General features: G+C 46.1%; 2 protein-coding genes and 1 pseudogene across 2 annotated transcripts in view; all 3 read right to left on the bottom strand.

Moving 5' to 3' along the window:
* The window catches only part of LOC141192395 (oocyte zinc finger protein XlCOF8.4-like), a 220,036-nt gene that overhangs the window by 182,584 nt on the left and 12,237 nt on the right, over window positions 1-25,215 (bottom strand). The gene's annotated exons all lie outside the window — the stretch shown is intronic.
* On the bottom strand, window positions 1,903-11,830 carry LOC141192394 (uncharacterized). Its single transcript, XM_073661914.1, has 3 exons — window positions 11,804-11,830; window positions 11,669-11,759; window positions 1,903-4,854 (listed from the first exon to the last, which is right to left on the bottom strand). Exons 1-3 carry the CDS (start codon window positions 11,828-11,830, stop codon window positions 3,665-3,667), a joined length of 1,308 nt encoding a protein of 435 aa, XP_073518015.1. The 3' UTR covers window positions 1,903-3,664.
* Window positions 10,611-10,696, bottom strand: LOC141192406 (U5 spliceosomal RNA; annotated as a pseudogene).

Below are 25,215 nucleotides of genomic sequence, written 5' to 3'. Positions count from 1 at the left end.
ATATGAACTGAGACATTCTATATAGTGGAAGAGTGGCACCTAAAACTCTCTTTAGATATATCTAATTATATGCAGAAAGAAATAAGTATCTGCAAACTGTCTCTCATCAGGGAAGATCAGATTCATTTCAGGAGCTCATATGATTGGCAGGTTCCTTTCCCATCTGTCTGCATCACCATCAAGTTCCTGATCCATTGAAAGCCTTCTGTGACGTGCTGGAACTCTCTGTGGCAATGGTCGATCAGGTGGCCAGTCAGATATATGGAATGTCCAGGGCATCACAAACAGGCCTCATGTTGCTTGGATCTTTGAAAATATACAGCTGGAATGGGTACCCCCAGGAGTACATCAGGCCATTTTCCCGGATGGCATCAAGTAGTGGTTTCAATACCCTTCTTTTAGCAAGTGTCATTCAGGATAGATATGTGAGCTATTATATGTGTTTTCCATTTAAATCACCAGGACCCAACTCCCCTGCTTTCCTCACAATGGCCCCTTTTACATTGAAAAAATGTATGTGACAGATAATGTCCCTTGGATGCTCAAGATCTGGGCAATGATTGCCTATTGTGCGGTGCGCCTTTTAAATCTCCACCTCCTTATCAATAGGATCACCAAGAATATTATTGAATAATGATCGCAGTGTTGGCATAATCACTTGTGCATTGATGCTTTCAGGTATACCCCTTATCCAGATATTATTGTGATTTTCTTGATCATAAACCATATTAAACAGATGGTTTATTTACTGGCTGTGAAGATCCAGTGTTAGTTTCTGAGCATTATGATGGCCTCCAACTTGGGATGACATTATCCTCTAATCTCTGTACCTTGTCAGTAAGCTGTGACAGGACAGAAGTGAGGGGACGTATTTCAGTATTGTATGTGGTCTCCAGCCTCTGAATATATTACTCCATATCTTCTTTAGTAGGGATAGGTGTGGCGCCCAGCTGCGCTTGGTACCACAGATCCTAGAGGGGTGCATTAGGGGATTTCTCCACAAGAGGCCCTTATAAGCATTCACACACCTCCACCTTCCACCTCAGACCAACACAGGGAGCCTGTTAGGGATATATAAAGGGAAGGTGGAGCCAGGCAGCTCAGTGAGTGATTCAGCAGTTCCTGCTCAGACACAGAAGGAGTCAGTGCAGTCGAGCCAGAGCCTAGCAGTTCCTGCAGAAAGAGTTCAGTACAGTCTGTAGAGTGAGTCCAGACTAGAACTCACAGAGCTCAGGATAGAGAGTGTTACGGGTCCGGGTGGTGGAACCTCTGTGCCGTGGTGCAAGGAGGGACCCAGAGGAGCGTAACTAAGTATCAACTCAGACTGACCCTGGTCAGACGACGGCTAACGACTCCGTGACCAGGGAGGGACCGAGCAGAGGGACCAGGTGCTACTCTGGGGACGACCTTGTAAGAGAGCAGGTGGCTCCCACGGGTCAGATGGCTGGGACTGACCGGTATAGCGGATGGACACAGCAAGCAGGCAGAAGTCTCTGGGTTAGCAGACAGGTGGTCACGGCAAGTGACAGCGGGAGCCTCCAGGTAGGCTATCAGGTGGTCATGGCAAGTGACGGCCAAGCCTCCAGGTAGGCTAACGGGTAACAGGCAGGTAACAGACGAGTGCTCCCAAGTGAGCGGGCTAGCAGGCACGGCAGGTAGCAGGCAGGTAACTGGCTGGTGCTTCCTGGTAAGCAGGTGGACTTGCCCATAGACAGACTGGCGGATGACCGGAAGACAGACTGTCGGGCTGGAGAGTAGTCAGACTGGCGGACTGGAACAGTAGTCAGGCTGGCAACTGGACCTGAGGGCTGAAGCAGAAGCAAGTACACTGTGCAACAACTATTGCTCGGGCACCTCCATTTTGGAGGAGGTGCCTTATATATGGGAGGTCCTCCTTAAGCACAGTGCCTAGGAAGGAGCGCGCGCCGGCAGCAGCAGGGAGAGGAGCGCTGGAGGACGCCGCGCGGGGAGCGAGGAGGTGAGAGGGACGGCGTCTCTGTCTGGCAGGGGGCAGAGACGCCAATGCTACAGAGAGCTAGGAGTGTGCGGCGAAGAAGAGCAGCGTCCCGGCTGCAGTGTGTGTAGCCTAGTAAGGGCCCGAGCGGGGCCGAAGGCGAGTGGAAAGTGAGTAACATAGGGGGCAGAGGAGCTTAACCAGCTCACCCCGAAGTATATACCGGACACCGGGTCCGAGTCTACGTGGATCTTCATGACCAGTAGAAAACGACTTTAACCCCTGGCGAACTACTTGTCCCAGGATCACCAAAAGCTGATACGTACCAGGGTCAGGAATCACGGAGACCCCAAAGAATAGGGAGAGTGATCTCCAACAGAAGGCCCTACCACAAGGTCGGCAGGTGCAGAACAGAGACAAAGTTAGGCCTAGCTCCAGGCAGGTCAGAAACTTACAATGCAAAGGCAAGAAACAGGAGGCCCTACACCAGCTCACTGGGGAGAATCCGTTAGTGCACCCTTCACCCTACAGTGCTGCGGGATGTGCCTGAATTCCACTAGGAAAAGGTACTGAAGTGACTATCGTGTCTGTCCCTGTTCTTGCTCTGACCCTGCGGGTCCCGTTTGTCCTGCATCCTTGCATCCCCGCTGCCCTGAGGCCTAGCTCCGCCTGTGGGGAGCTATACCACCAGAGCTGCCTTACCACCGGCCTCAGCGGCCTGCCGCAGCGCTGGTGAATCTCACCAGACACCACAGGTGGCGTCACAAACTATCCCATAAACTTTATTCCCCTTTTTACTGACCGCCCTGGGTCACGGAACGGGCCAGCCACCGTGATATCCCCCAAAAGCAGCCACAAGACCCGGCTGCCGAGTACCCCACGACCCTGGGGGCGAGTCATAGACACAATATGATATACAAATAAGTTATGTTGTTCCCCATATCAGAATAACCTGTGGATAGGGGGTAAATGTCCCTGTGAAGCAAGCACTGCTTAGTATGTGGGCTTTGGTGAGAGTACAGGAAGATTGGTGGTGTTTTCTTGTGAGGCCTACATTAAGAGAGAAGTTGGTGCAGGACTTACAGGCTGTAGCTGTCTGGCATCATGAGGGTTAAGACTGCTTCTTTTTCCATGCTGAGGTGAGGCAGTAATAGCTCCAGAGCAGGATGATAAGACCTTCCATAAGAAACGCTGCATACCAGACATGCTGACAGAGGTGGAGGACCTCAGATTAACCTCTGATCTTTCTTTCCCATATCGAAAGTCATGTTTGAGGCTATAAATTGCTTATAATTTCCCCAAGAACACGGTCTGAAGAGAGTGCTTTCAATGTGTGCATTCTCTTGGTGCTATGTCTGTGTGCATTCTCTTGGTGCTATGTCCAGGCCATGTCCTTCCTGTTGATATACGATACGTCTGAAGGTGGCGTTGATTGGCAGCAGGATTGTGTGATGTAACAATCTTGTGTGATGTAACAGCCTTACAGAAACGCAAGTTGTGACACCAATGGAACGGCGCCAGAACAGTAAGTGCGTATGAGTGTTTTTATTTTAACAAGGCCAAACATGAGGAATGAGAAGGAGTTGTCCTAGTAGTGGACAACCCCTTTATGAAGATACAATTTTCGGTTAAAAATGTAAAAGGCTTCTCCCCTGTGTGACTTCTATGAAGTTTGTTAAGAGTTGATTTCCGTGTAAAACATTTCCCACATTAAGAACATGAAAATGGCTTCTCGTCTGTGTGAGTTCTCTGGTGACTAAGAAGTGATGATTTCTTCACAAAACATTTCCCACATTCTGAACAGGAAAAAGATTTCTCCACTGTGTGAGTTCTCTGGTGCTTAACCAAATCTGATTTATCTTTAAAACATTTCCCACATTCTGAACAGGAAAAAGGCTTCTCCACTGTGTGAATTCTCTGGTGCCTAACAAAATATGATTTCTGGATGAAACACTTCCCACATTCTGAACAGGAAAAAGGCTTCTCCCCTGTGTGAATTCTCTTGTGCGTAACAAAACCTGATTTCCAGCTAAAACATTTCCCACATTCTGAACAGCAAAAAGGCTTCTCCCCTGTATGAGTTCTCTTGTGCTTAACCAAACCTGATTTCCGGCTAAAACATTTTCCACATTCTGAACAGGAAAAAGGCTTCTCCCCTGTGTGATTTCTCTGGTGTATAACCAAATCGGATTTCCAGTTAAAACATTTTCCACATTCTGAACAGGAAAAAGGCTTCTCCCCTGTGTGAATTCTCTGGTGCTTAACCAAATCTGATTTCCAGCTAAAACATTTTCCACATTCTGAACAGGAAAAAGGCTTCTCCCCTGTGTGAATTCTCTTGTGCTCAACCAAATGTGATTTCCAGTTAAAACATTTTCCACATTCTGAACAGGAAAAAGGCTTCTCCCCTGTGTGAATTCTCTGGTGCTCAACCAAATCTGATTTCCAGCTAAAACATTTTTCACATTCTGAACAAGAAAATGGCTTCTCCTCTGTGTGACTTCTCTGGTGATTAACAAGATCTGATTTCTGGTTAAAAAAATTCCCACACTTGAAACAAAAAAATCTATTCTCTGCTGTGTGAATGTTTTGATGTTTAAGAAAAGACTTTTCGAGGGAAAAACTATTTCCATATTCAGAATGTGAAAATGGCTTCTTTGCTTTAGGAGCAATTTGTTTTTTAATGCTTATTTTGTGACTTTGATTTTCCTTAGTAGTCGGTAACAAATCAGAAGACAGAACCTGTTTCATAGGATCAGATGACAGATCTTTGCTGTGAAGGGATGATGGTAAATCTGGAGTAATGTCATTCACTTCAATTGTATCTTGTTTGATCTCAAGATCATCTGATTTAAAAATTGAAGATGTCAGCTGTCCCTCTGATCTCCTGGTACAGTCATCTGCCAAGAATAAAACCAATTATTATTTATGAATAACATATCCTTAAAATTTATATTGTTGAATATTTCTACTTAAACTGTACGTAAAAATGCACTTTATGTAAAAGTATCATCTACCAAGAAAACATCACAGAAAAAAATCAGCCTTACCAACACCAAATCAGATAACAAATGCATTAGCATTTTAGTGTTGGTTGGGTGTACTGGGGTGTCTGTCCATGTGGGGTGCACTTATATAGTGCTGGGCAGCCTTTCTGCCCAGTATGGACATCATCAGTATCCTAAGCCAGACACTGTGCATAACACCTACCTGTGTGACTGGCGTCCTATGCAAGCTTCATCTGTGTGCATCTTTAATACTAGGCAACCACACCCTCCATGAATTGGTACGATTATTGGTGTTGGTAAGGCTGTATCTTTTTCTGTGATTTTTTTAAATTTTGCCCTATGTTAGCCGTCATTATTCACCAAGACAATAACAGTTCACAGTCTAATAGAAAACCTCATAGAAAGAACCAGTGGAGCGTGGTGTTCAACTGTTTGTTAATTCTGCCACCCTAATATGCAATAAAAAGCCACCAAACAATGTTATGTAGGCGAAAATAATACCAATAAAAACTTCTACTCATCTCACAAAAAACAAGTCCCCACTCAGGTCCATCATCTGTCAATGGAAAAACAGAAGTTTCCACATTATTAGTGGCTCAAAGACTCTTGAAAAGCAACATGGCTTCCATAAACCAATCCAGCAATATCCGCTCTCCCAAAGTCAGATCTCCCCCTCGCTTCTGAGCCTTGCAGTGCACCCAAACCACATTTAGCCTCCATGTATTTGACATTACTATAGTGAGAAGAACCCACTTAATTTACGGTGTGTCTCTCCTGGAGCACAATCTGGGCACTATGTGTTGGGTAATGAAACTATATATTTGTAATTTTTACTCTCCAACATCCACTGCATGCTAATTTCTGGAAAGTGCCCGTGGAGTCAAAATAGTCACTACTCCTATAGATTAATTCACTGAGGGTTAGAATATCCAAAATGGAGTCACTTTATGGGGATTTCTACTGCTCTGGTTTTCGGCATTTTGGTCACATTAGGGCTTCTGTAAATGGTGGGTCCCATCTCCTCTGGGATCTGCTCCTGTGACGTCTGCTTCCCTCACCATCTTATTCATCCTGCAGGTGGCACTGGTGATGGAGGAGAAGATTGAACCAGAAGCTCTGGGCGGCGCAGGCTCTGTCCAGCCACTAAGATTAGGGTTGCTGGGACCAGTAGTACCATCCAGTCTGACAGTATGGGTGTGTGTGCTGTCCAGCCGGAGTAATCTTCTTCCTGCTTCAGCCATTTGGAGAGCACCGCACCCTACTAAAGCTGGAAGCATATTGCCGGAAGCTGCCAGATCCAGCCTTGTTCTCCTCTGGTTCAGTCCTCTGTGCTCAGCTCCCGGCTTGTGTATTTGCTTCTGTTGTGACCTCGGCCCATTTACTGACTACTTTTGTGTGATTTTGTATTTTCTCTGACCTCCATGTTCTGACCTGGCTATCTGACTATTCTTCTTCCCATCTCACATCACAGAACATTAGGTAATACTGTGGCCCAAGCTTAGGGGGGTCTCTGTCTAAGTTCAAATCCATGTAGAGGGGTTAAAGGATGATGAGCAAGGCAAACCCTGGGATCTGGAAAATGCAGCAGATAGCGCTAAGCCTGTTTGTGGTGACCATCTTTTGAGCTGCCAGGTGACCATGAACAGTTTCCCCAATACATCGTGTCTGCACACTATCCCAGCAAAATCTGCATTCAAATAGCTAAATGTCACTCCTTCCCTTCTTAACCTGCCATGTGCCCAGACAGTAGTGTACAACCGTATATAGGGGATTGTCAGATTCAAGAAAAGTTGGAATATAATTTGTAAGGTCCATTTGTTTCTTATTATCCTTTGTGAAGAATTCCAACACTTATCACCACATAAAGTGACACACGTCAGATTTGAAAAATGTCAGAGATAGGTACTGGGAAAGGAAGTTGTTTCTGCGCTCTCTGGAGTCATGACAAACCAATAGTATGGATAAAAATGTAGGTTTATTGTCTACGCGTTTCAGAGACCACAGACTCCTTCCTCAGGACAACCGTACATAACCTCTTTAACGGGTTTAGTGGTTTAATCACATAGCGGGTTTGGGGGAGCAGATGAAGCTCTCCATTTTTCAGCTCTTTGTGGTTGTTTTTTTCTTTCCATTTTTGGAGCATCCTTCAGTTAAGAGTAAAAAAAAAAAAGCAAAAGCATTCAGTCAACGCCCAGAAAATAAATACCCCGATACCACAAACCATTCTGCAGTTTTGCAGACATTCTGTAAAATCAAAGTAAAATTCCCCGTAATCTCTCAATTTGTGTTTAAAAAAAAAAAATAGAAAAAATATCTTCACAAAACACCAAGGTTACTTACCGGTAGCCGGTTTTTCCTGAGCCCATGACAGCACACCTTGAGAGAGGATCCGCCCCACCAAGGACAGGAAACAGTCTGAAATAAAAGGGCGGTACCTCTCCCTCGCTTCAGTTGTTTACAGAGCATTGAGAGGACCTCCCTAAACAGGTTAGGCACATAACCAACACCACAATATACAAATACACACCACCCCACACAGTGCACACCAGGGTGTGAGAAACATAGAAAAAATAAGGGGGGGGAAACTACGGGTGCTGTCATGGGCTCAGGAAAAACCGGCTACCGGTAAGTAACCTTGGTGTTTTCCCCTCCCCCATGACAGCACACCTTGAGAGAATTTTGGAGAATTTATGAGCACCCTAGGGAGGGACCACCGCCTGAAGTACCCTTCTCCCAAAGGTGAGATCAGAAGAGGATAGATCCAACCGATAGTGCTTAAAGAAGGTGGATGGTGTAGACCAAGTAGCAGCCCTACATATCTGCTCGATCGAGACGTCTGCTCTCTCTGCCCAGGAGGTTGCAACGGCTCTGGTGGAATGAGCCCTCACATTGTCCGGGGCTGGAACCCCTGTGGACGTATAGGCTAAGCAAATGGCCTCCCTGAGCCACCTAGAGATGGTACCCTTGGACACCCCATGACCTTTCCTACACCCTTGAAAGGCCAGGAACAGAGAACAGTCTTTCCTCCACAGACTAGTCATGTGAATGTACTGTAGCAGGGACCTCCTAACATCTAGGCTATGGAACCTGACTTCCCCTGGGTTCTTGGGATTGCTGCAGAACGAGGGTAGCACAATCTCCTGACTACGGTGAAATCTAGATACCACCTTGGGAAGGTATGCTGGATCTGGCCGCAAGGTGACCCTATCCTCAAAGATTTGTGTGTAAGGAGGATTAACCGAGAGGGCCTGCAGATCCCCCACCCTACGGGCTGATGTTAAGGCCACTAGAAGGATGGTCTTAAGGGTGAGAATTTTTGGAGAAACCTTGTGTAGGGGTTCGAATGGTTCACTAGTAAGAGCGTTCAAGACTAAATTCAGGTCCCAAGGAGGAACACCCATGGACCTAACCGGTCCAGCTCTGGCACAGGACTTGATAAACCTCGAGATCCACCTATTCCCAGCCAGATTACAATTGTAGAGTGCTCCCAAAGCTGAAACTTGAACCTTAAGGGTCCCTGTAGCTAGACCCAGGTCCCGCCCCTTTTGCAGAAATTCCAGGATCCCTCTGATCGGAGGTTTGCTCGATAGCGGAATATCTATAACCTCTAGGAATTTACCCCAAACCCTGCTATAAATCTTAGTTGTAATCGGTTTTCTGCTCCCCAATAAAGTAGAAACTAAGCCTGGTGAAAACCCCTTGCTACTCAATAGCGACCTCTCAAATTCCATGCCGAAAGATGGAATCCCCTGGCCTGGGCATGGAATACTGGTCCCTGCATGAGAAGGTCCGGCCTCTCTGGTAGAATCCAGGGATCTGACACCGACATTAGCCGAAGCAGAGAGAACCAAGGCCTCTTGGGCCAAAAAGGGGCTATCAAAATCACCCTGGCGCCTTCCTCCCGGATCTTCCTCACCACTACTGGAATCATCACTAATGGCGGAAAGGCATAGGCCTTCCTGAACCCCCAAGGAATCTGGAGGGCATCTATGGCATGGGGATTTTCTGCCGGATTTAGGGAGCAAAATCTCTGCACCTTTCTGTTTGCCCTTGTGGCGAACAGGTCTATGTCTGGCTGCCCCCATAACTGGACAATCTGATGGAAGACCTCCGGGTTCAACCCCCACTCCCCCTGTCTTAGGGTATGGCGGCTTAGAAAATCTGCCTTCACGTTTTCTATCCCCTTTATGTGAAGGGCGCTGAGGGATAGGAGGTTTCACTCTGCTAGACCAAGGATCCTGTCTGCCACCACCATCAGAGGGCGTGACCTTGTCCCTCCTTGGTGATTCACATAGGCTACTGTGGTCCGGTTGTCGGACCTGACCTGGACATGGTGATTTTGGATGTGAGGGAGGAAGCCCCTGAGGGATCTTTCTACTGCCCAAAGCTCCTTTAAGTTTGAGGATGATCCCCTCTCGTGGTAAGCCCAGTGACCCTGTATTGAGAGTTCTGCCAGATGACCCCCCCATCCGGAACTGCTTGCGTCGGTCGTAACTACCCGATCTATCGATCTGGACCATTGAACGCCTGTGGTCAGATTTCCCCTGACTGTCCACCACGAAAGAGAATCTACTACTTCTGGGGAGAGAGAGAGCCTGCCTTCTAAACGCCAGTTGCAGGACCTCTGTGCTGACAGGACCTCCCACTGAAGCCGCCTCATATGCCCCTGGGCCCACATTACTGCTGGGAGACAGGCCGTCATAGAACCCAGGAGGGACATTGCCTCTCTCAGAGACATCTCTGGAGCTTGAATGGCCTTCGAGACTAATGCAATTAACCTGCAGATTTTGTCCTCTGGGAGGAAGCAGGTTTGACGACGAGAGTCTAGGATTAGACCCAGAAAGGTCTGAGTCCTGGAGGGGGTTAGTCTTGATTTTTGGAAATTTACTAACCACCCCAGCTGATGCAACACTTCCGTGACCACTAGGAGCTGACTGGAGCAGTGGGCTTCTGTTTTCCCTATTATCAAGAAGTCGTCTAAATATGGCACGATCACTACATTCTTGATCCGTAGGAAGGCTGTCACTTCTGCTATTAGTTTCGTAAATATTCTCGGGGCAATGGAGAGGCCAAAGGGTAGGGCAGCAAACTGAAAATGCCTCAGCTTCCCCTGAATAAACAGGGCTACTCTCAGATACTTCTGATACTCCGGATGGATTGGGACGTGATAATATGCGTCCTTCAAGTCTATTACAGCCATAAAGCAGTTGCGATGTAAGAGCTTCACTGCCGAGCCTACTGACTCCATTTTGAAAGTCTGGTTTTCTACTACTTGGTTCAGACTCCTGAGGTTGATGATGGTCCTTAAGGACCCGTTTGGCACACCCGGAAGCGTTCCACACTGCAGGGGGAGGACGGCGCCGCGGTCTCCGGGAGGACAGAGCCTGCCTCACCGCGTGCGCCCCGCTCGGCGCAGAGACCCCAGGGGAAGCTGCGGACGGCGCTTCTGGGATACTGAACCCGGTGCACAGGCCAGTGCCCGCTCTTCCACACCGGGACAGCCCCAGGTAAGTCTTCTTTCTTCCAGACAGGTTCCCCATCAAGGACAGGAAACCAACTGAAGCGAGGGAGAGGTACCGCCCTTTTATTTCAGACTGTTTCCTGTCCTTGGTGGGGCGGATCCTCTCTCAAGGTGTGCTGTCATGGGGGAGGGGAAAACTCAGTTTTGCTTCTCTCCACGGAAATCTTTAGTAAAGGCGAAAGATTTTTACGTTCTGAAGAGAAGCCAGAGTATTTTTCCATAGATTTGAAAAATGAGCCCAGATAGGAACACAAAACTGGCTGCAGGAAGGGGTTAAATCAGAGTATTTTGGGCACTAACTACTATAGTCAAAACTGTGAGTATAGACAACAACACATCCACTGAAATGATCAAACTCAACAGTCTCCATCAGTAAGTAGTGAGTAACTAGTGGAGAAACCTCTCTGGGGTAATTGGAGTATGGGGCTCGGTGGCTCTTGGCAATCTAAACTATCGTAAGGGCCAATATTTTCTGTCAGATGAGTTTCAAGAAGAAATATTAGACGTTCAAAGAGAACTTTTTATAATACTGCAGAGATGAGGTGTCTTAAATTTAGCTTAGAGAGATATCATGTCACAGGTGTAATGTTTGCTTTTGTTTAGTTTATCACAATCCTGTTTGAAGTTAGTCGGTTTTAAAAGAAACTGAAAAGTCAGGATAAAGGGAAACTCTGCTGTTATTGTACAGAAATTCACACTTGTCCCTCACTGCACATTTAATGTTGTAGATCATAAATGTGAAGTTTGGCCAGAAAGACTGGACCTGGTCTTGTAGGGACCATATGAGCACATTCAGCAGCACAGAGGGAGAGAAGGTAGATTCATCCAATAAGATATCAGGGATCTAGGAAGCCAACACCATCATTACCCTCCGCTTTCTCTTACAGGCCCATCATAATATTATTCTTCATGTGATTTTCTGGCTTTGTGGTTTACAGATCTGGGCAGGTAGCGTCTCCTAATCACAGGTAGTAAGTGGATCCTCCAGGTTGTAAGTTCTATGGAAAAGGGTTTCAATGCCCAAAATCATTTGAACAGTTTTAGGTGGAAGAGAATATTGTGTTCTAGAGGCAAAATGGTGATCACACGATTGTGATACGGCCGGACTACATAACCGATAAAGCAGCCACAGCCGATGACTGAGAAGAATCTGTAACTTCTGTGCATTTAGTGGTCACTACTCACCTGGGTAGTCATATGTAGAATTCTCCTCTTTACACCGCTCATCACCCCTCACATATGTCTCTGTAGTATTAATATGGGTCAGATCTTCACCCTGAAACAAATATTATAAAAGTCACAAACAGATGGAGAAGTCACATCTATGATCAGCTCTAATCCTGCCATCTCCACCGTTCTCATTACACAAGTATAAAACATATAATACTGGTGGATAAAACAAGACTGAGCACAAGACCTTCACAGCCGTCTACACATCATAGGGAAGATCTCATGACACCTTCTCTCCATCTACCTGATGATCCTGAGAAACATTGGGATCTTCTTCTTTACAGTCCTGTGGAGGAAGAGGACGGGGACATCTCTCTGGTGTTGTCCTCTTACTGGATAGATCTGGAAGAAACACATACAGGGACTGAATTTATTCTTTACATACAGATAATTATGGGCCGTGTGTATTTAGTCCTGTGTATTACCTGGTGATGTGAGGGGCTGGGGAACCTCCATCATGACGTCTTTATACAAATCTTTGTGTCCTTCTAAATACTCCCACTCCTCCATGGAAAAATAGACAGTGACATCCTGACATCTTATAGGAACCTGACACATACAATGACAGTCATCCCCCCGATCCTTTCATAGCGTTACTGTATAATGTCCCAGCATCCCCAGCAGTGTCACCTCTCCAGTCAGCAGCTCAATCATCTTGTAGTTTAGTTCTAGGATCTTCTGGTCATTGATGTCCTCATGTATCAGGGGGTGAGGTGGAGGCCCTGTGATTGGGCTCAGGGGTCTTTCCCATCCCTCAGACACATGGACCTGACAGCGCTCACTAGAGGTCTTCACTAATATGTAATCCTGGTTATGGAGAGACATATAAATAAATCTCCCTCCAGACATTTCCAGAGTCCTCACCTCTCCAGTTCTGTCCATCTGTTATTCCCATAGATAAGAATGATGTAATGTGACGTCATCAGAATCTCTCACCTCTCCAGTAAGCCGGAAGAGGATCTCTAGGGTGAGGTGTAATATCCTCTCCACCATCTTGTCTCTATCCATATCCATCTTTGATGGGTCCATAAGGAAAATTCTCTTAAATAGAAGATCTTCACTGAGAGGATCTGATATTGTGTAATAATACAATTACTGGAGATAATAAGGGGAAACATATGAGGAGATATATTATTTTACAGTATTTAGTTTTCTTCTTTACATCTACTAATAAAACCTATATATTTTAAGCCACAGACAACAGTTTGTTCCTCGGAGTCTGTAGCTGAACACGTTTCTCATAGACTCATCTTCCTTATTGCTAATTCTCGTCTCATTTACCGACACTGCAATCTGCATTAGCAATACTGCAGGAGATATTCATTACACGTGACATGAGAAATAACTACTTCAGGAGGAGGACAGCATCTTCCTCTTCTACTGCGGCTCTACAAACATATTTAGCCAGAGTTCTTCACTGACTACATCTCCACAGGCCGTCTATATGAATGTTTCCCGTCTTCCCCGGACTGTAATCTTCTATCACGTTAGATCTCATGTCTGATTCACACACAGAAGTTTGAGGCTTTGATACATGGTAAGGTTTTTAATATTAAACAGAGTAGGACTATCCCGAATGGGTTCATTTTACCATGGTGGGATAGCTTTTATGCTATTTTTGATCAAAAACAGTGTTACTAAGAACCCTATTTTATTTAAATGCACGTTTGGTTTTTATTTATTTACAGCAGGGTTTATGATCATTTTTTTTCTTATAGTTTTTTTCTGATTTATGGCCATAGTAAACATGCATTTATGTGCTGCATGGATACCAACTTAAACCAAGCTCAAATTCTGTGTTTTCTCATGGGCACCATAGTGGCCCTGTGGGCTGCTGCTATGGATGATACACCCCTAACTATCCAACTATCATATGGTAAAAATCTCATAGGTCCTGGATTTATTAGTATCTGCACGAAGAATGGGGCTAAGTGAGTATTTATTAAAGGGAATCCACTCCACCGACTACCCCACGGCCAGCAAGCATCAGAATCTTCACTGAATAAAAAGCCATTTCTTAGCAAACAGACCTCTAAAATGAGGCATATAGGTATATATAGATTCACATTTCTATCACCTGTATGCCAATATTAGAGGTCAGATAAGTCCCAGGGGGTGACAGATTCCCTTTCATCAGCCGTGGGGTAATCATAAAACCAGATATGTATCAAAGTATTGTAAGGTGGTTAATGGTTGCGTAGTCAATGGGAGGCATGTGTCACAGAGATGGCTGGTCTCTGTGATGTAACCCGGAGTGTTTCTCTAGGACAGATAAGCACTAAGAGGATCGTTTGGTGCACCTGGGAGCCGGGTTACAGGTAGCTAGGAGAGAATGGGCGGGTCCAGCTACCCACATACCTCACCTCTGGGTGTGGTTAACACTAGGACTACTGGACTCGTGACCCCGCCTAGAACTACTGAAAGGAGTCATTTTGACTCCTTGCTTGTTTTCGTTTATTTTTAGAGTTTCATTTGTGGTTATTTATTAATAATTATATTTTTTGTAATGTATTATTATTGTGAGATCCAACAGTAATGCTTTTGATTGTTTTTTTTCTGCTTTTCTTATTTTTCTACAGAAAATAACAATAATTATAATAGACATTTTTCAAACATTTTCTTTTTATTCAAGTGCACACATATAAACAACAACTGAAGAACAAAAAGCAGAGAAAATGTAGGTGGAGGAGCATAAAAATGAAAATATGGCGCAGAATTCACCTTCTAAACATTTGGTGTTTCTCATTTTAGGCATTGCCTTTGATTTATAGAGGTACATTGCCCACACAAAGACTTACCACAAGTCTTACAATTTCCGACAGATCTATTTTTCTTGCACTTTTCTTTGATCTGCCAAAATTTTGTTTGAACCATCACTTCTGAGCATGTAGAAACTTGGGACGTGGAACCCTTTTCCCTATCTGTGACATAAGGACCACTCAACTCTCTCACAAGCGTTTGCAAAAATGCCTTGCGTGACATTTTTTGGTGGGTAATCTCCTTGAATATTATCCATGCATTTATACCCGCAAAGTCTAAGGCATTTTCAAATGCATGAACAGGCCATCTCCTTGTGCATGTTCGTGTGGTATATTTTCGTGCCATCTGATCCACTACATCTACTCCATATTTTGTTTCATTGTAAAACTTTACCGTTTCTGGAGTTTTTTTAGCGGAATCAGACGCAACAACAACATCTGGATGGACGGAACTCAAAATGACAACATTTTTGTTGGGCTTTCCTTGATATACTGTAAGTGTAAAATTGTCTTCATTTCTAAACACTTTAGTGTTGTACAATTCCTCTTTCATGGATTTTATTTCTTTAGGCACTTCTCGCCTTATCTTGTTCAGTGTTCCCACGATGGTTGTTCCTTTGCTTTTTAGCTGTTTAGCTAATTTTACTGAAGTAAAATAATTATCGGTTGTAACATTGCGACCTTTTTTCAAAAACGGGTCCAATAACTTCATTACCACATGGTCAGCTAAACGGTCCTCAGCACGGCGTGTGTCATCTTTGCCTAGATAAGGGAAGCCATTTGCCAGATATTTGCTCCTCTTATCAACAGCTAGCCAATATTTGTGGCCATATTTATCTGGTTTGGAAGGCATGTACTGCGTGAATGGACACCTAGTTTTGCTTGGGAAAAGTTGCTCATCCACCATTATGTATGGGCCAGGTTTGTAACACGCAATACAATTTTCAATAAACCTGTCCCACACAGTAGAAAATAGAGCAAACTTGTCCGTTTGCAGTCTCTCCGATCGAGTAGATTTCTCATCAAATCTGAGAAACCTCATAATTTCAACAAAGCGGTCCCTAGACATTGTCGCTTTGCAAAACGGTATTCCCCAGTCATTACACCAAATACTGCTAATCGAGTGACGGTTCGTGCCAGATATTCCACGAGCATAGAATATCGCAATGAATGCATCTAGCTCCTCATCAGATAGAGTTTGTTCAGCATTACACAGTAATACAAGCAGGTAAAACACAAGGAAAATGTGAAAAGTTGAGATGTAAATTGAATTACATCTATATGAACATCAGGGTAAATAAGACAGAGTGAAAAAATTATGCACAAAACTTTATAGCAACATTTAGTGACAAAAGGACCTCAAAATATAGTAGGGAGTCAAAATGACTCCCTTCAGTAGTTCTTGGTAAATTTTGAAAAAAACGCGCAAATTTTTCACCAAAATTATTTATTCTCACAAAATCTTTTTTCACATCATATTTGAGGAAAAGTCACCGAGTTTCAAGCCGGAATTCTGAAAAATGTAGTCACAGAAGAGAAATAAAAAACGAAAGGAGTCAAAATGACTCCATCAGTAGTTCTAGTGTTAACAGCCTATAAAATGGAGGCTGTTGTTTGGCACATGGTCTGTGTGTTTGGAGGGAGAAGGCCTCCTGTGTATGTTTGTCTTCAGACCAAGCCAGGACACTGGACGCTACCGCAGCTTGTGTGCCACACAGGCCTGGCTGAGCAGAGACCTGCTAGGGACATTTACTTTGTTTGCCTGATCTAAAGGCTATTTTCTTTTCTGTTTGGCTTCTGGGTTTATGAAGCAAGCAGCATCAATAGGAGACCAACACGCTGTAGTTACAGCAGATCCAGCAGTACTAGCAGAAACAACGTCAGCAGATGCAGCTTCTGGCAACCGCCATCCAGGAGAGGATGAGCGCTCCAACCCCAGGTCCGACTGATGATTCCCATGTCCGGAAGGCGGCATGACGGGCTTTGCAGAAAATGACCCTGGGGGGATGACGTTGAGACCTTCCTGATGGTGTTTCAAAGGGTCACCGAGAGGGAGAAATTTCCACAAGAGCAGTGGGCAGAGGTACTGTCGCCATACTTGACTTGGAGAGCCCCAGAAGTACGCGCAGTAGGCATACTATGATTTATCTTTGCAGGGCACCCTATTTAGCTTTGCATAGTACGCCCTATTTAGCTTTGCATAGTACGCCCAAAAGGCGTACTATGATTTAGCTTTGCAGGATGCCAAAGAGTATGACAAGCTAAAAAGTGAGATTCTCGCACGCTTGGGGTTGACAATGACTATCAGGGCACAGCGGGTTCGTATTACCAGAACAAAACCACCTCCGTCCCAAATGTTTGACCTGCGGCACCTGGTCCAGAAGTGGCTGCAGCCAGAGTCCTCAATGCCTGAGCAGATGGTAGAGTGGGTGGTGATGGACCGGTTTGTGCACTCCCTGCCGAGGCCCATACAGCCTTGGGTTGCCCAGGGTGATCCCCGGTATGCGGATGAACTGGTCGGACTGATCGAGAGATACCAGGGGTTTGAAGGTTCCTTGGGAAGGCAGCCCACTACATACTGGAGTTCCCAACAGGGGGTGGAGGCCCAAAAGGTGGTGGGACTTCCAAGGTCCAAATGGACGAGGGAGGTGGTGCCCAAGGTCCATAAAGGTGATGTTGTTTGCTGGAGATGCCACGGCCCAGGCCATATAGCCGCTCGTTGTCCCCTGACCCTTGAGCCGATGGACAGCAGCATAGGACAACGTAGTTTATATTATGCTTATCCGGCCTGCATTGTGAACTGTCCACCCAGCGAGGGGCCACAAGCATGTCACGTGAAGGTGAACGATGGGAGGTAACGGCACTGCTAGACTCCGGGAGCCTGGTGATCCTTATCAGGGCCACCCTTCCTCTCCAAATTATCTCGGGGAAAAAAGTCGGCGTTCAGTGCATTCATGGTGATGCTAAAGACTACCATACGGGCCAGAGTGGACATTGAAATGGCCCACGGTACAGAGTCCCACGAGGTCGGCGTTGTTCAGGACTTGTTGCACCCCATTATTATAGGCTGGGACTTTTGCTTGCTTTGGGATCTGTGGGGGAAGGGTTCTGGGTTCCCTGGCTCAGATAAGAAAAAAATTAACCCTAATGAAGTATCACCACACCCAGAGTCAGACAGGTTTCCTTTTTGTGTACTTGTGGGGGATGAGGAGGTAGTGCCCCCTGAGTCTGCCATTCCAGAGTTAGGGGTGACCAGCGAGAATTTTGCGTCTGCCCAACATAGGGACCTAACTCTGAAGGAAGCCTTTAATAATGTCACTATTATAAATGGAGTTGCACAGGAGTCGGGGGCTGACACAAGGTTTCCCCATTTTATGATGAGTAAGGAGTTGTTGTACCAGGTCAAGAAAGTGAGGGAGGAGAGTGTGGAGCAGTTAATACAGCCGGGCCCCTTTAGACGGAAGGTGTTGGACATGGCCCATTCACATGTCTTGGGGGGACATCTGGGAGTGGAAAAAACGCAGGAACGGATCGTGCAAAGGTTCTATTGGTGAACATTGAACATAATTTAAAAAAACATCACAGTAAAAGATAATACCTTACCAACACCAGGTCAGATTGCCAATGCACTGCAGGATGCAGCAAGCCTGCATGATAAAGGCAGGGCCAGCACATGTGCAAAATACTGAAGCAGACAGCCACTCACTAACCTACCAAATTCATAGAGGGGGTGGCTGTGTAGTATTATACATGCACACCGATGGAGTCTGCATAGGGCGGACGCCAGTCACACAGATATGGGTGAAGCACAGTGCAAAAAAATGTGCAAAAAAGATGAAAAATAGTGTATAAGATAAATACACCACATGATAAATACCCCACCAGGCCTCTTTAGTGTTGGCTGGGTGAATTGGGGCGTCTGTCTTGTGGGGGTGCATGTATATAGTGCTTGGCAGCCCGTCTGATCTAATAGTATGGGTGTCATCAATAGGCTGCAAGCCAGACAATGTGCATCACACATATCTGTGTGACTGGCGCCCTATGCAGACTCCATCGGTGTGCATGTATAATACTACACAGCCACTCCCTCCATGAAATGGTAGTTTAGTGAGTGACTGTCTGCATCAGTATTTTGCACATGTGCTGGCCCCGCCTTTATCATTGAGGCTTGCTGCATCCTGCAGTGCATTAGTAATCTGACCTGGTGTTGGTAAGGCATTATCTTTTAGGCTATGCGCCCACGATGCAGAAATACTCCGGAGTTTTTCCTGAGCGTTTCTGCATCTCCCTGGCAGAAAAAAAGCATGCGGATTGTAAGCGTTCTTCACATGCATTTCCGCATGCGGGTTGTCAAGCGCTTTCCAAGCGATTTTAGCATCACTTGGAAAGTGCTTGACAACTTGGTCACACTATATAAATACATGCAACCGGCATGGATTTATATAGGGTGACTGAAAGAATGGTAAAAAATAAATATATACTTACCTTCTGATGGCCCCCGGTGTCTTTATCCGATGCGTCCTGGCTTGCCGGCAGCTCGCAGTAGACTAAAGGACCTGCCGACGTTAGCGGTCGCGTGACCCGTCACATGACTAATTGACGTCATGGCAGGTCCTTTTCAGACCATCGCGAGCTGACGGCAAGCTGAGACGCATCTCTAAGGACACCGGGGGCCATCAGAAGGTAAGTATAATGTATATTTTTTATTTTATTCATTTTTTTTTTTACAGGTTCTATTGTACCCGGGTCCGGAGACGAGTCTCCTCTTCTCCAAACCCGGGTACCATCCGCACATTGAAACGCATGGATTCTGCATGTACAGATGCAGTGATGCGGATTCCATGAGTTCCAATGCAAGTCAATGGCGGCGAAAACACCGCGCTAACGCAAAATAATTGGTAGTGCTGCGGATTTTTCCGCAATGATAATCCGCAGCGGAAATTTCCGCAGCATGTGCACAGCACATGCGGATTATCATTGGAGAACATGGCAGACCTTCTACCAAGCGTTTTTTAAGCATTTCTGCAGCGGAATTGCCGTGGCGGAAACGCTTAAAAAACGGATAGTGGGCATACAGCCTTACTGTGATGTTTTATGTTCACCATTTTTAATGTTTAGTGTTAGGACTGACAAGTATGAGGACCCTTGACGTTTGGGTTGCGAGCTTGTGTATTTTGGCCAAAATATCGAGCAATAGCTCATGTGGTGTATTTATCTTCTACACTATTTTTCATCTTTTTGCACATTTTTTTGCAGGATGCGGCCAGGCCTCCTGAGTGTTGGCTGGGTGAATTGGGGCGTCTGTCTTGTGGGGGTGCACGTATATAGTGCGGGGCAGCCCGTCTGATCTAATAGTATGGGAGTCATCAACAAGCTGCAAGCCAGAAACTGGGCATCGCACATATCTGTGTGACTGGCGCCCTATGCAGACTCCATCGGTGTGCATGTATAATACTACACAGCCACCCCCTCCATGAATTGGTAGGTTAGTGAGTGGCTGTCTGCATCAGTATTTTGCACATGTGCTGGCCCCGCCTTTATCATGGAGGCTTGCTGTATCTGGTGTGGATAAGGCATTATCTTTTACAAAGGTTCTATTGGCCCGGATGTCACCGGGAAATATTTAAGTATTGCAGGTCTTGCACTACGTGCCAGTTAACTGCCCCCACCTCTCACTTTTGAAGTCCCCTCGTGCCATTGCCCATTATTGAAGTGCCGTTCGAGAGAATTGCTATGGACTTGGTCAGTCCCCTGGTTGAATCTGCTCGTGGGCATCAATTTATATTGGTTATCCTGCACTATGCCACATGCTATCCTGAAGTGATTCCACTGAGAAACTCCTCCGCAAAGAATATATCCCGTGAGTTGGTCCACGTTTTTTCCCCAACAGGCTTACCAAAGGGACATAGAGGGAATTTCCTGGTCGGTGACTATGAGTAAGGTGATGAGGGAGTTATGCAAAGCCCTCCAAATCTCCCAACTGAGGACTTCAGTATACCATCCTCAGACAGATAGCCTAGTCGAAAGGTTTAACAAGACTCTGAAGAGTATACTGAGGAAGGACATAGAAAGGGACAGTAGAGACTGGGACTGTCTCCTACCGTATCTGTTGTTCTCCAACCGAAAGGTTTCACAGGCCTCTACAGGGTTCTCGCCATTCGAACTTCTGCATGGCCGACATTCGCGGGGTCTTCTGGATGTCACAAAGGAAATCTGGGAAGCCGAATTCACTCCCCACAGGATTGTCATCGAGCACGCTGCTCTGATGCAGGAGAGGATTGTGAAGGTGATGCCCATCGTAAAATAACATCTCCTCCAGGCACAAGAAGCTTATGCCAAAGTCTACAACCGGTCAGCCAGTGAGGCAATTCAATCCGGGAGACCGGAGTCCTCATGCTAATTCCTATGGTGGAAAGTAAGTTATTGGCCAAGTGGCAAGGGCCGTATAAGATGGTGGTAAAAGTGGGTGATGTGAACTACAAGGTCATCAACCGGGACGACGTAAGCTGTACCAGATATACCACATCAACCTCATCAAGCCGTGGCAAGACAAAGAGGCTGTGGAAGCTCCATGCTTGCTGGGCAAGCTAGAAGGTGACGTTGGAGGAGTCGCAATAGCGGAAACGCTAATGAAGGCCAAGAAACAGCAGTGTCGGGAGTTGATGCAGAAGAACAGGGATCTGTTCTCGGAATTGTCGGGCTGCACAAGGGTCATAGAACACAAGGTTCTGACGGAGCCACATGTGCGGGTGAACTTGAAGCCCTATCTGATACCTGAGGCCCGACGAGAGTTGATATCCAAAGCGGTAGCTTGTATGCTGAAGCTCAGTGTCATTGAAGAATCCAAGAGTAGCTGGTCGAGCCTGATCGTCTAGGTCCCAAATCCCAATGGTGAGTGGAGATTCTGCAACGACTATCTGAAGTTGAATGAGGTTTCCAAATTTGATGCATATCCAATGCCACGCGTCGTCGAGCTGATCAAGAGGCTTCGGCCAGCAAGGCACATAACCACCTTGGATCTGACGAAGGGATATTGGCAGATACCCATGGCACAGATAGCCAAAGAGAAGACTGCGTTTTCTACGCCGAAAGGATGCATGCTTCCAGTATGCCTGGATGCCGTTTGGACTGCAGGGGGCCCCTGCAAAATTCCAGAGAGCTATGGATTGCATCCTTGCATCCCATAAGAAATATGCCACAACATACCTGGACAATACTATCCTCAGTCCAGACTGGGAGAGTCATCTGGAAAAGATTCAGGCTGTGTTTGATGCTCTGAGGAAGGTGGGGTTTTCAATAAACTCGAAGAAATGTGGCATGGGGAAATAAGAAGCCAAGTAATTCGGATATGTAGTGGGTAGAGTCGAGCTAAACCCCCAAAATACTAAAGTAGAAGCAATCCAAAATTGGCTGAGACCAGGGTCGATAAAGCAAGTCAGAGCCATCCTGGGAATCGTGGGATACTACAGGAAATTCATCCCAAACTTCGCCATGATGGCCGCACCCCTGACTGACCTCCTTAAAGGGACAAAATCAGCCAAGGCCAAGTGGACTGCAGAGGCGGAGACATCCTTTCAAAAGATGAAACTGGCTCTGTGTAGGCAACCGGTCCTGGTTGCCCCGGACTTCAAGAAAGAGTTTATACTCCAGACAGATGTCTCAGATGTCGATTTAGGAGCAGTCCTTTCCCAGGAGATACACGGGGAGGAGCACCCTGTCCTCTACCTGAGTAGAAAGTTGTCCTCCTGCGAGAAAAATTATTCGGTCATAGAGAAGGAATGCTTGGCTAGGTCGAAAATTTCGATTATTATCCGACTATGCTCCACTCAGATGGATGAGGGAAAAAAGTGAAAAAATGCCAGAGTCACCCTCGCGTTTTTAGCCCTACAGGACTCCTACTTCCCTGTACAACATAGAGCAGGGAAGCTACATGGTAATGCCGATGCTCTCTCGAGAATCCCCTGTCTGGTAGTAAAAGGTGCCAAGCCCACGGCTTTAGGCAGAGGGAGGAGGTATGTAAGGTGGCTAATGGTCGCGTAGTTGAGGTATGTGTCACAGAGATGGCTGGTCTCTGTGATGTAACCCGGAGTGTTTCTCTAGGGCACATAAGCACTAAGAGGATCGTTTGATGCACCTGGGAGCCGGGTTACGGGTTGCTAGGAGAGAATGGGCGGGTCCAGCTACCCACATACCTCACCTCTGGGTGTGGTTAACAGCCTATAAAATGAAGGCTGTTGTTTGGCACATGGTCTGTGTGTTTGGAGGTAGAAGGCTTACTGTGTATGCTTGTCTTCAGACCAAGCCAGGACACTGGACGCTACCCCAGCTTGTGTGCCACATAGGCCTGGCTGAGCAGAGACCTGCTAAGGACATTTACTTAGTTTGCCTGATCTATTTGCTTTTCAGTTTGGCTTCTGGGTTTATGAAGTAATAAACCCACATGAAATTTTAAAGTAACATGCCTCCTGTTTTCCTCCCATTGTGCCCCAGTGAGTAAAACCCCTACAATGTGTATAAAGGAAAGGGTATGGTACTCAGAGAATGTTTCAATAATCCTCCTCAATGCATTTTCCCAACAGGTTCATTAGGAGGCTTGATAGAGGGATGATAATTAATGATGTTCAGCATAGTGTGCCTAATAGCCAGGTGTCCATGTTTAAATATCCCACTTCATCCAAAACCCCTCCCAGACTAGGAGGCTCATTCCCATTCCTAGAGGTGAATTGTCACAGGATATACAGAATAGAGTCTGTCTACAATAATATACTGCGCCTACGCTACTTCTCATGAGCTAGAGGTTCGATAATGTCCATCACCTAGTGAGCATGTCCGGAAATGACGTGCTTTATGCTGAAACACCAGATAAACTGATTGCCGCCGCGCGACTCGTACCTGTGACAGCGCATTCCCGTAATTCTCATTCCATCTAGGATCATTGTCCACAAATGTGCATGCCCAGATGTTCCACACCAGAGCGCATATGGTATTGGATTGCATTCCACCAACAGAAAAATCCTCTGAGATCAGTATCATGGGAGACTAAAAACAAGTATTGCACATCCTCCCATCATGCAATAGGCATGTGGATCTACTTTATCACTACAAAATATATGGGATGGTGGCCCACAGTATACTCCAAAATGGTCATATTTGACCCCTATTGCATAATTAGAGATACACAAGGAACACCACACTTGTTAGTTACTCAATAGTATAAGTGGGATATAACTGATAAGAAATAATTCTGATATAAAAGCTCTGATCTCTTGATGAAGTAAAACAATATGCGAACCTCATTCACAGGGAACTGAGTAGCAATGGGTAGAGTATAAAATCCTAAAGTGTAATCCGGAATGGGTCTGTATTAGTGTTGAGTGAGCACTAAAATGCTCTGGTGCTCGAAGCTTGGGCCGAGCTCGCCGTGATACTCGGGTGCTCGACCCGAGCAACGAGCCCAATGTTAGTCTATGGGAGACCCGAGCATTTTTGCTGCGGCACCCCCGGCAGTCTGTAGAAAGCCTAAAAAGTGCCCAAAACGATAGTGACAGTGCTCAAATGACATGGGGACAGCATGGGGATCACCCCACGAAGCATTTCTGACCCCCAGGTCACTGCTGTCAACAACGTGGTCAGAGGTATTAAGCCACTTTTACGGGCTCACAATAAAACGTTCAAAAACGAAACTGAAACTGCTTTCCTGTGAAATATGTTAAGTAACATCCTTTCCAGGGTAAAGACTTGTATATAAGGTAAAAACCAAAAACAAAAATACTCCTCCACACCTTGAGCTATGTTTACAAGTAGCATTTTTTATGCGTTTTTGCACTTTTGTATTGCTTTCAACCGTGACAAATGCATTCACCAGGAAATGTAATTTTAACATTTTACAACATTATCTGGCCATGTGCTGTGTGACACATGCATACAGTGCTGAAAAGACATGGGAACAGCATGGGGAAGACCCCTGGAGGCATCTGACACCCAGGTCACTGCCTAAAAGTGTGCCCATCAGAAGTGATCCTTGCCGCAACAGAAGATGCAGACTTGCAACTATCCCTGTGCAAGTCCTTGTCCCAGGGCAGTGTTCAATTGTACCTCCCCCATTCCTTGCAATGCAAGCGCAAATATGCAGCCTGCCACCCACCCATCCCCAGGCTGCAATACCATACTGCTTGCTTGCTTGCACTTGAAATTGGGCCTTTTAGGCATGTGGAGGCGGAATCTGGCCACTACGTCAATGCTGCGTCGGCGGCCTGTTATCCATACTCAGTCCCCAGCCGCCCGGTGGCCAGGTGTCCACGCTTGGTCTCCAGCCGCCAGGGGGCAGCCGGGTGTCCATAAACGGTCTCCAGCCACCCCTATTTGTCCCGGTGCGCCTTATACACAAGCACGCATACCAAAACATTACCTGTGCCCTCCCCAGTGCATTTAATGGGAAGGACAGCCTAACCACAAAAACGTGTACAAGTGAATGTGGCCAGGGATGGTCCATCTCACTGACGCCTTCACACTGGGTTATTATTGTGGAAGCCGGGACACAGTTGGACACTGGGATGCAACACGTTCTCCAGACATAGAGGATTGCGTGTCCTGGGTCAATCAGGCTTCAACACATAGTTCAGAAGGTAGACAGCAGCAGTGGTCGGCCTCCTACACAAAGAGTAAATTATTCATGATCATGAGGTCATCCATCTCCTTAGCTTTCTGTTCCTTGGAATGCAAGCTCATGTATGTTGCCCGGCC

This window comes from Phyllobates terribilis, unplaced genomic scaffold (assembly GCF_046119375.1).
Source record: "Phyllobates terribilis strain yellow unplaced genomic scaffold, ASM4611937v1 Scaffold_60__1_contigs__length_8166268, whole genome shotgun sequence".
NCBI lineage: Eukaryota > Metazoa > Chordata > Amphibia > Anura > Dendrobatidae > Phyllobates > Phyllobates terribilis.
Note: the sequence above shows the minus strand (reverse complement) of the source record. Positions and strands in the feature narration are given on the sequence as shown.

What these genes read in the sequence shown, in the direction of transcription:
- LOC141192394 (XM_073661914.1), bottom strand. Translation starts at nt 11,830, where the DNA reads ATGGCAGGATTAGAGCTGATCATAGAT. An exon ending in GATTAGAGCTGATCATAGAT is followed by an intron (nt 11,760 to 11,803) that starts GTGACTTCTCCA and finishes TATTTGTTTCAG; the next exon opens with GGTGAAGATCTGACCCATAT. An exon ending in TTCTACATATGACTACCCAG is followed by an intron (nt 4,855 to 11,668) that starts GTGAGTAGTGAC and finishes TATTCTTGGCAG; the next exon opens with ATGACTGTACCAGGAGATCA.